Source organism: Nicotiana attenuata, unplaced genomic scaffold (genome assembly GCF_001879085.1).
Source record: "Nicotiana attenuata strain UT unplaced genomic scaffold, NIATTr2, whole genome shotgun sequence".
NCBI classification, from domain to species: Eukaryota; Viridiplantae; Streptophyta; class Magnoliopsida; order Solanales; family Solanaceae; genus Nicotiana; species Nicotiana attenuata.
Genome location: NW_017670251.1, coordinates 194187 through 205613, shown reverse-complemented (window position 1 = coordinate 205613; position 11427 = coordinate 194187). Strand labels below are relative to the sequence as shown.

The 11427-nt window shown below is 35.8% G+C and overlaps 1 protein-coding gene across 3 annotated transcripts in view; it reads left to right on the top strand.

Moving 5' to 3' along the window:
* The first annotated feature begins 1180 nt into the window (after positions 1-1180).
* The window catches only part of LOC109236687 (AP-2 complex subunit mu), a 19337-nt gene continuing 9090 nt past the window's right edge, over positions 1181-11427 (top strand). For all 3 annotated transcript variants that reach the window (XM_019402887.1, XM_019402886.1, XM_019402885.1), the window contains exons 1-3: positions 1181-1478; positions 7024-7201; positions 8208-8298. In XM_019402887.1, the coding sequence (XP_019258432.1) occupies positions 1396-1478; positions 7024-7201; positions 8208-8298 (352 nt within the window). In that variant the 5' untranslated portion in view covers positions 1181-1395. The remainder of the gene's footprint in view (positions 1479-7023; positions 7202-8207; positions 8299-11427) is intronic.

Sequence of the window (11427 nt, the reverse complement as noted above, 5' to 3'; positions counted from 1 at the left end):
TATATATATATATATATGTGTGTGTGTGTGTGTGTGTGTGTGTGTGCGTGCGTGTGTGTGTGTGTATATTTTTATATATTTTTTTAAAATTTTATGGTAGATATTTAATCGTTTGTACTCTTAGTTGGTAGTTTAGTTCTTTGCTATTATAATAATCAAATTTTGCCATTACATTTTGGTTTGATGGTAGTTTTATTTTGCTAAGTCCGATAATTTATTTTTTGTTAAAAATAACTTGTCTTTAGTTGAGGTTCAAATTATTCATCACTATTTAATTCAATTATATATTATCAATATATCTTGGCAAATGCTAATTTTTTTTAAAAAAAACTTGGTTTAATAGTGTTGCGTTGGAATATAGTCTGCAGAATATGTGCTTGGCAAATGTCTCATATTTAAGGGGGAAAAAACCCGACAAAAGTCTCGAAGTAACCGAAAAATCAACTAAAACGACATAAACCGAACCTATAAAAAACGAATTACTTTAATTGGTTTGGTTTAATTTTATTATTTGAAAAATCGACTTAATTAGTTTGGTTTATTTTTTTAGAGAAAAGCTAATTCAAACCGAATCATGAACACCCCTAATCAATAACACCATTGCACCTAAAATATAAAGTAACGTACTAGTGTATGTTTAAAAGAAAATAAATACTATTACCGTTCAAAATATTAGTGCTTTTGACTCACAAAGAAAAATGTAATTATAGCTACTAATTTCTTTTTTAAGAATAAAACTACACTAACAAATTCATTAATGGGAACGTGTAAAAAGCGGTGAAGAATAGTCTAATTAAATATTCTTTTAATTGATGTTAATAAATTGTAAGCTTTTTATGGTGAAAATTCTAAAAAGTTGTTAAAAATACTACTAGTTGGGAATTTCTTTTTTCTATTATAAGATATACAGTAAAGTATAAAATTAAACAGAACTAATATTAAGTAATTAAGTAGTGGAATTTCTTAAAGGAAAAAGGTCAAAAGTTAATTCTTATACTATTTGAAATTGCTCAAATTTACAACTCACTATACTTTGGTTCTTTTTATACGATTACATTAGCAAATTGTTTATGTTTGCCCTTGTCATTTCCGGCTCCACCTAAAATGAAATGCTCAATGCGAATAGTGATTTGATAAATTTGACCTTTTACCTCTCTTAATTAAATTAATTTGAAACCAGGTCAGACGAAAAGCACGTGCCGTCGTCTTCATTTCGTTGAAATTAGAAAATACCGAAGACGGCGATTTAAGCTGCTCCAACTGGCGACATTTCTCTCCTACCCAAGCATTTCAATAGTAATATCTAATTGTTCTTCCTACATTTTTATTCCCTTTCAATTGAAGAATTAGATCTGAGTTGGTCGAAGCTTCTAGATCCCTTTTGGTGTAGCAGCCATGCCTGTGGCAGCTTCAGCTGTATACTTCCTTAATCTCCGCGGCGATGTCCTTATCAACCGCCTCTACCGTGACGATGTCGGGTATGTTCCCCCAGTTTCCCACGAGTCAGTGTATTGGATAATTCTATATAGAATTCTGATATCATTTACTGATTTTCTGAACTTGGAGAAGCAGTTACTGATTTCTGTGTTGTATTGTAAAAAATTGATGTCTGAACATAGAGATCGATGTTGGATCTTAGCAAAAAATATAAAAAAATACCATTACACCACCACTACTTTGTAGCAATGTATTGAGATTTTGTGTGAATATATATTTACATGTGCGTGTGTTTGGAACTTTCTAAAATGTTAATCCAGTTGTACTAATTTATGTGATAGGATTTGACTGACACAGAGTTCTAGAAGGAAAAAAGACTTTTGAAAGTTATAGTCCAAAACAAGTCATAGACATTTATGTGACTATGAATCATCTCATTAGAGGTTAATGAGAAATTTAAAGTTACATTGGTTCTAAATATAGCAATGTGTATGTATATATGTTGCGGAAGCCTAATATATAGGGTGTGACTAAATCACAACTACTATAACTAAAGGTAACAAGAAGAAGAAAAGTCAACTTTAATCCCATAAGTGAGGTCTGGGGAGGGTAGTGTGCACACAGATCTTACCCCTACCCTATTAAGGTAGAGAGGCTATTTCTGATAAACCCTCGGCTCAAAGAGCAGTAAAAATAAAGTAACAAGCAATAGCAACAGCATTGTAACAGAGTAACGGAAGCGAATGACATAGCAAGTAATAAAGAATCTTTAATAAGAGAATACAAGAATAGTGCTAGTACTACTGGTAAGCCTAGGAGAAACTCACAACTACCTATCAACCTACCACCTTAATCCCGACCTTCACACCTTCACAGAGGTCATTCCCACCTTGTCCGTAATAACTTCATTCCAAATCTTGTCTTTCCTGGTTTGTCCGAACATCCATCTCAACATCTTCAGCTATTTTCATCTTCTGGTAATGGGACTTTTTGATGGGCCAACAATGAGCTCTATATATAGTCGCTCTAACCACCACTCTATAGAACTTGCGCGAAAGTCTAGGTGGCACATTCTTATCACACAAACCTCCCAGTGTTATCAAAGGAGCGCGTAAAACGCGCTTAAGCCCTGAAACGAGACTCAAAATATGTTGAGCGCTTCACCTCGCTTAGCGGGCGCTTCAGTGCTGTTATCAAGGCTTCAAGGTATATTTTTCCTTACCAATGAGCACAATCACGAAGAGGCGACCCCCAACGATTGATATTTCACTTTATCGTAAATTTTCTTCAATTTATATGTCCATATATTTGGTATTCATGCTTATAGATATTAGTCTTGGACTACACATACAAATTTGTAGTTTTTCTCCATTTGCGCCCTTCTTTATTAACGCTCATGCTTTATTTTCGCTTTACGCTTAAAGCCCCAACAGATCTTATAGCTGTTTTGAGCTTTTCGCCTTTGATAACACTAAAACCCCCCGAAGCTAGCCTCCATTTCAACTTCCCCGCTCCAATGCAATGAGTAACATTGTTGTCAATCTCCCCGTTGCCTTGGATTATAGACCCAAGATACTTGAAATTATCTCGTTTGGATGAGTATATCCAAAAGTTAGCTATAAATAGTAAATGAGACAATAATAAAAAGAACATCAAAAATTTATGAGGTTCGGCAAAATTTAATTTTGTGCCGTATCCTCAGACGCAATCAACTCAAACTTTATTTCACTCTAAAAATACAAGAGAGAAAGACGACTCCAATGCCTTAGAAGATGAGAAGGCAAGTGAGAGGTATTTTCTCAAGTAAACTAAACCCTTGCTATTTATAGAATAGAAATTGCCTCAATAATGTCATACATGACATCACATAGAGTGTGATCATGTAATGTAAATGCATAAAAAATGCATCTACCAATTTCTTTCTAAAAAAGAGGCTTCCAAATGTTCACACTAGTTCACATGGAATCTTGTCAAATTTGAAAAATCAAGATTTCACATTTTCATTTTTCTCTCCATGACAAATTTTCATTGTTTCTTCAACTTCAATCCTCAAAGTTTAACAATGGTGTTCAAGTTCAAACAATGTTGAAATTTGATCGCAGTACTACTTTCGTTAGCATATCGGCAGGATTGTCTGTAGTCCGAATTTTATGCACTATGACTCCACCTTCTTCTATAATGTCTCGTACAAAGTGATACCGAACATCATTGTGCTTCGTCCTTGCATGATAAACTTGGTTCTTTGCTAATTGGAAAAAAAAATTTTTAATCTACAACTGTCTTGTCCAATACCAAGCTCTCTAAGCAACCCTTGAAGTCAAATTGCCTCCTTCACAGCCTCCGTAATTGCCATGTACTCTGCTTCAGTGGTAGACAAAGCAACGGTTGACTACAAAATAGACTTCCAACTAACTAGTGTATTTGCAAAAGTAAAAACATAACCAATAGTTGATCCACGCTTGTCCACATCACCCGCAAAATTTGAATCACAATATCCAACCAGATACTCTCTATCTTCCTGCTAAAAATCCAACATCTATAGTATTAAGTATTACGAATATACCGTAGAATCCATTTCAGAGCTTGCCAATGCTTCTCTCCTAGATTACGTATATACCTACTTACAACTCTGACAACATGTGAAATATCAGGTCTTGTGCAAACTATTGCATACATCAAACTACCAACAACATTCACATATGATACTCTTGACATATACTCTCGTTCAACTTCATTCTTCGGTGACATAGCGGCACTAAGCTTAAATTGAGGAGCAAGTGGAGTTCTAAACGACTTCGTGTTCTCGTTCATGCCAAAATGATCTATTACCCTCTTCAAATATTCTTTCGAGATAAACAAAGTTACTTTGAATGTCTATCTCTTTTTATCTCCACGCCAAGAATTTTCTTTGCCTCACCCAAATCCTTCATCTCAAACTCCATTCTTAGTTGAATCTTCAACGTCTCAATTTCTTTTTGACTTTTGGAAGCTATCGACATAACATCAACGTATAGGAGAAGATATATGAAGGATTCGTTTTCAAGCTTGCGCAGATATACACAATGATCGTATTTTCTTCTTTTGTACCTCTGCCGCAACATAAACTTGTCAAATCGTTTGTACCATTGTCTAGAAGGTTGTTTCAAATCGTACAACGATTTTTCAAGTTTGCACACAATATTTTCTAAAGCATTTGAGTCTTCTTTCTCTCTTGTAGCATTTCACTTGTATTTTTGGAGTGAAATAAAGTTTGAGTTGATTGTGTTCCGAGGACTAGGCAGAAAATTAAATTTTGCCGAACCTCATAAATTTCTGGAGACAAGAAAAATGAAGAGTCCACATCGGGTGTCAGTAATACGTCGTTAGCATCTTCACACATGATAAGAATTATGTCAAATGCGAAATTTGCAGTTGGATTTTTTGACGGGTCAGAACATCTTGGTGTGTGGCAAGCTGAGGTTCTTGATGTCTTTTTCCAACAAGGGCTAGATATTACCATAGAAGAAAACAAACCAGACAATGTATGAGAAGAATATTGGAAGATTATCAACCATGTTGCGTGTGGTAACAGCCGATCATACCTTGCAAGAGAACAGAAGTATCCATATACGAAGAAAATTTCTGCAAGTAAATTGTAGAATACATGAAAAAAAGACTATTACGCTTCACATATGTTCCTGGTACTACAATGAATGATATTACCAACTTTAATGAGTTGGCGACAACTTTACAGAGTTTGAACGTGAGTTTTAGTGATGGAGATATGACCTTAATGTTGTTAAGTTCGATGAGTACGAGCACCTCGAAACTCTTCTACTTTATGGGAATGATGAGATCTCTCAAAAAAGTTTGTTTTGCCTTGTACAACTATGAACAAAGAAAGAGAGAAAATAAAAGGGTGGAGAAGGAGAAACATTGGCCGAGAGAGGTCATTCTCAAAACTAGATGAGAACGAAGAAAGAAAGATCTAAGTCAAGATCCAAATCTAGCAAAGATGAATGCGCCTTTGCCAAGGAAAGGGGCATTGAAAGAAAGACTGTCCAAAGTTGAAAAACAAGGCCAAACCTAACGATGGGAAGATGGTCATGGATTCAAATGTAGCTTATTGTGACGACTCTGATTTCTCTCTAGTTAGAATAGAGCCAACCAAACCATTAGACGTATGGCTGATGGACTCAACTTGTAGCTATCATATGTGTTCCAAATAGGACTGGTTCGTTGATTTTCAAGAAGGAGAACGTGGAGTTATTTGCACCACATAATAATTCTCTTGCCGCATATGGTATTGGTTCAATCCGATTAAAAGATCATGATGGCAAGATCATAACATTAACAAATGTTCGATTCATACTGGATTTGAAGAAAATTCTCATTTCTTGAAGAGTCAAATAGGTTTAAAGTCGTTGCAAGAAATGGGATGATGAGAATATGCTCCAAGTGCACTAGTGGTAATGAAGGGAATTTGGAGAAACAATAACATGTACCACTATCACGATAGTACAATTATTGGGACAACGACAGTGACATCAGTGATGACAATAAGGCATAAGCGATCAGGCTATGGCACATGCGCTTGGGATATGCTGGAGGAAAATCCTTGAAAATTTTATCATATCAAGGATTGCTAAAAAGAGTAAAGACTTGCAATTTGGAGTTTTATGAGCATTGTGTCAAGGAGAAACAGACAAGGTGTTGCGGAAGCCACAACTATTATATCTTAAGATAGCTAATAAATAGTAAATGAGACAATAATAAAAAGAACACCAGAAATTTACGAGGTTCGGCAAAATTTAATTTTCTGCCTAGTCCTCGGACATAATCAACTCAAACTTTATTTCACTCCAAAAATACAAGAGAGAATAAAGATTCAAATGTTTTAAAAGATGAGAAAGCAAGTGAGAGGTAGGGAAATTGCCTCAATAATCTGACATTAAATAGAGTGTGATCATGCAATGTAAATGCATGAAAAATGCATCTACTAATTTCTTTCTAAAAAAGAGGCTACTCGTCAAATTTAACAATAAATATTTATTTATATATATACACACACATACTATATTTGAACTCGTTGCCTCAAAGTAGTAGTTCCGCAGTGATAAATAACTTTTACTTGCTCCGTCTTTCTCGTTACCATTTTAATTACTGATAATTATGTTTGTGCAATAACCATAGTATCTTGTCTTTACTTCTACCATAGTATCTTTTCTTTAGCTCTGATACCATATTGAAATGTGTGATCATCTCATCGAAAAGCTTACGCTGTGAGAGAACACGCTTTTATTTACTTAATTATGCTTTCAACATGCTCCCTCATGCGTGGGCTTAATTCTTTATTACGAGCCAAGCACTTGAAAATTCTTTTTGATTATGGGTGACGGTGATACTCGAACACTGGACCTTTGCCTGCTCTGATATCATATTGAAGTGTGCGACGATCTCATCTAAAAGCTTACGCTGTTAGCGAGACACTTTTATTTACTTAATTATGTCTTCAACATGTCCATTATGATCTTGTCAAAAATAAAGAAGTCAATTGTAATATAAGCATGATGTTCTCATTAAACTGTGACCTTTTGATTTAAGCAGGGGTAATATGGTAGATGCCTTCCGGATGCATATAATGCAGACAAAAGAGCTTGGGACATGTCCTGTCAGGCAGATTGGAGGCTGCTCTTTCTTCTACATGAGAATCAGCAATGTATATATTGTGATTGTAGTTAGCAGCAATGCAAATGTCGCATGTGCATTCAAGTTTGTTGTTGAGGTAACCTCACCCTCTAAATAATTATGCTTTGTAAGATATTAGGTACTTGCATAGTTTTTGGAGATTTGATCTCTGGAATTGATGTTTTACTTCTTTTCATTTAAGCTTTCAAAATCATTTTGCGTAAATGCAGGGGTACATTTTTGCTATGTGATCATCAGGTTGTTTATATTTGATAGCAGCATTTTGTTGGATAAGTATCTGGAGTACTTTTTTCCTTGACTACTTGCTTTATTTCTGTAGGCTTGTACTACCTTTCTTTCCCCATTCTATTGTAGCAGTAAAGAAGAGCTTATAATAGCCTCTAATTATATTAAAAGAAACCAGTTGCATTATTGAGCCGAGGGTCTTCCGGAAACCTCTCTACCTTCACAAGGTAGAGGTAAGATCTGCGTACATACTACCCTCCCCAAACCCCACTTGTGGGACTACACTGGGTATGTTGTTGTTGTTGTTAAACCATTTGCACATTATAAATTTTTAAATTTATATAAATAGAATTCGTCCCATCGTCCCAACTTTCCTGAAATATATACGTTTTCAACCCAAGAGTGTGGCCATACAGTTAATGAAGTGTGAAAATTATGAGAAACTAGGTTCAAATCCCAACAGGAACAAAACACGCTAGTTGATATCTTCTCTTATGCTTAAGCCAAGCCTAGGTCGGGAGAGTTACCTGGTACCTACAATGATGAGAAGTAGCCGGTATTCTTGAATGATGGTGAGCACAAGCTGGCCCTAATACTACCATTATAAAAAAACATCATACATTTTCAACTCTCAAGAGAAGCATGCATGGAATCTCATATGAAATAGAGAAGGGGAGCATAATGTTATAAATGATTTAATAGCCTAAATATGTGTTGTTCTTGTCATTGTTACAACTCTTTCTTTTTTATAACTGGTATAATGAATGTGCTATAGTTTGTAGGTACTGGAATTGAATTCCGGTGTATTCTAGTTGTCTTTACTCCTTTTGACAACTTTCTCTTTGATTCTCATGTAGGCTGTTGCACTATTCAAATCTTATTTCGGTGGTGCTTTTGATGAAGATGCCATTCGTAATAACTTTGTTTTAATCTATGAGCTTTTGGATGGTAAGCCATCTGGATATTAATTAATTTTTTACATTTTATCTAAAAGTTTGATCAAGGAAAGCCTTCCCGTATTACTTATCACTTATGAGGAAAAGAATCCTCTGTAGTAATTGTGATATACATATTTTTTATTTTCTGTTAGCTAATTGCAAGTGATGTTGATTTCTCATGTGCGATTGTTCCCCCCCCTTTACCCACTTCTTTATGTTTGAGAGGAAAGGCTGTATTCTAACTGGATAGAGTTCTCCTATGAGGATACATGGAAAGCAAATTAAAGGTGAGGCCAATTTGGATACCTAGCCCTCCTCTTCAATTAAATGCTGGCTACTTGGAAAGGCTGTATTATAGGCTGAATAGATACGGAGACACTTAAAGTTGGCACGATTTTTCATTTAGACACTTGAACTTAAGGGTGTTCCTATCGAACACTTATACTACCCAAAACTTATTTCAATTGAGCACTTCTTTGACAATCAGCCAAACTTACAAAGTTTGTGCAATGCACTCGCTGCTGACGTGGCGAATGACGAATAAAAAAAGGACATATATTATTTTGAGTAAAAAAAAAAAAGGAAAAACTATGTTAAATCTATTTAATAAACAAAATAATCAGTGGTCTTGGTGTTCTTCACTATTTTCATGTGTGTTCTTGTTCCAAGCACGATTTTAATCCAAATTTTTAAGAGAAACTCCTCCAAATTTGTTATAACTTCAGCTAAAGATTCCCCACGACGACCCGAAGACAACCCCAATATTAATTTCCCAAACTTTCATCAAATCAAGTAACCCATTTTAAACCTTCAAGCTTTTTAAAGACCCCATTAATGGTGGCTTTCATTTAGTCGCAGTTCTCTGCAACAAGATTTCAACAATTTCTTGCTTGAACCCGGGAATCTCAAATCCTTCCAAAAGCTTCTCCTCTTCCACATGATTCCCACTCGCCCAGATGATATCATTAAACCGAACGGAATAATCCACGGAATAGAACGCGTCTTGATAGCCAAATCAATGCAACAAAATATCAACAATTTCAGCCTTCTTCATTTCAGTTTTAATCAATGGTGGAGAGAAAGAAGGGGGTGCGACTGCTTCTCTCCGGCCAGCGATGACCTGAGCAAGATGAAGAGGCGGCTGGGTTGGAGTTCTGGCGGCTATGGTCTTGGAGATGGGTCGCTAGCCGCTGGCGATGAAGTCCAGCGGCAGCGTGGTGGCCGAAAATCTCTTAGAACAGCCAGGTTTGTTGCAGCGACGGCTGGAGATGAGGAGATGGGGTGCAACTGGTTTCTTAGGGTTGAAGAAGAAAAGGGGGGGCTCGTTGGTCTTTTGGAGAGGATGAAGCCGCCGGTTTCTCTCGCCGGATTCCGGCAGTGAAGAGACAACTAGCAGATCTGTTTTGTTTTTGAGGGAGAAGAAGAAGGAAATAAAAAAGAAAAAAAGAAAAAAAATCTGTTTTTTGGGGTCTTCATGCGCCTATATCGGGTGAAACTCACTTTATGTGCCAACTTAGCAAGAAGTGCTCAATTGGAATAAGTTTCGGGTAGTATAAGTGCTCAATAGGAACACCCTTGAGTTTAGGTGTCTAAATGAAAAATCGTGCCAACTTTAAGTGTCTCCGTATGTATTCAGCCCTGTATTATAACTTGATAGAGTTCTGCTATGATGATACATGGAAAGCAAATGAAAGGTGAGATCAATTTGGATACCTAGCCCTCCTCTTCAATTAAATGCTGGCTACTTGGTGATGTGGTTTTTAACACAAATTAAAGGTTAGGATAAGTGGATAACATACACTCTAGCAAGGAGCTGTTCTTTTAATGGTTACCATTTGTTTGCTTGAACATGGGGTTTGTATGTTTATACTGCTACAAAGGAGAGATACTGAAGAGAAAGCAGTGGTTGAGGGGGCATGTGTGTGATCGGGTGCTTGACTGTTGAGAGAAAAGAAGAGAAAAAGGAAGAAGAAAATCTACCCAAAGAAGGCCAAAAAGGGTGTATGTGCTGGAGGACGCCCGGGCAGAGGGTCTTGATATTGTTGGTAGTCGATAGGAGGAGGAGGAAGAAGAAGATGATGAAGAGATGTAAAAACGAAGAACCTTTCCCTACTAAGACAGCATGGAACTAGAACCTTCACTACAATGTCCCTGAGCCCAGTTGTTACTTCTCTTTTATAGGGGAATGACAATTTAGGGTGTGTTTGGTACGAAGGAAAGTATTTTCCGAAAAATATTTTTCAATTTTTCCATGTTTGGTTGGCTTAAATGTTTTGGAAAATATTTTCCTCATCAACTCATTTTCCTCCAATGTTTTCCCTATCAAAAGGAGGGAAAACATTTTTCTCAACTCTTTTTCAACCTTCTCCACCTTGTTCTTCATGCCCACCAACCCACCCTCTCCCACCCCACCACCAAACCACCCCAATCCCCTCCCCCGACCACACCCCACCCACCCCAACCTTGCCCACCACCCACCACCCACCCTAAATAGAACTATTATTAAGAGCACTTTCTTTTCATGTTGTAGATAGAGTATTTTTTTTTATTTCAACAAATAGAGTATATTCTTTTCATGATGTAGTAAAAGTAATTTCTTTCATTTCAACAAAACGAGTACTTTTTTTTCATGATGTAGAAAAGTACTTTCTTTCATTTCAGCAAAACGAGTACTTTCTTTTTATGATGTACAAAAAGTAATTTATTTCATTTCAACAAATTAAGTATTTTTTTTTCCTGAAATTGAAAAAGAATTTTTTTTCCAACAAAAGAGTACTTTCTTTTCATGATGTCGAAAAAGTATTTTCTTTCATTTCAACAAAAAAAGTACTTTCTTTTCGTGTTGTAGAAAAAGTCGTCTTTCATTTCAACAAACTAAGTATTTTCTTTCTTGATGTAGAAAAAATATTTTCTCATTTCAACAAACTGAGTATTTTCTTTTCGATGATGTAGAAAAAGTATTTTCTTTCATTCAACAAAATGAGTAATTTCCTTTTATGTTTTAGAAAAGATACTTTCTTTTTAGTTATCAAGCTCAAATTTTAACGTTGTTCTTGTGTGAAAAAGTAAAGTAGTACATTAGTTCCTTTGGGTTTGTGCGAATTTTGAAAAGAATAATTAATTCTTGAAGAGTCGGGGG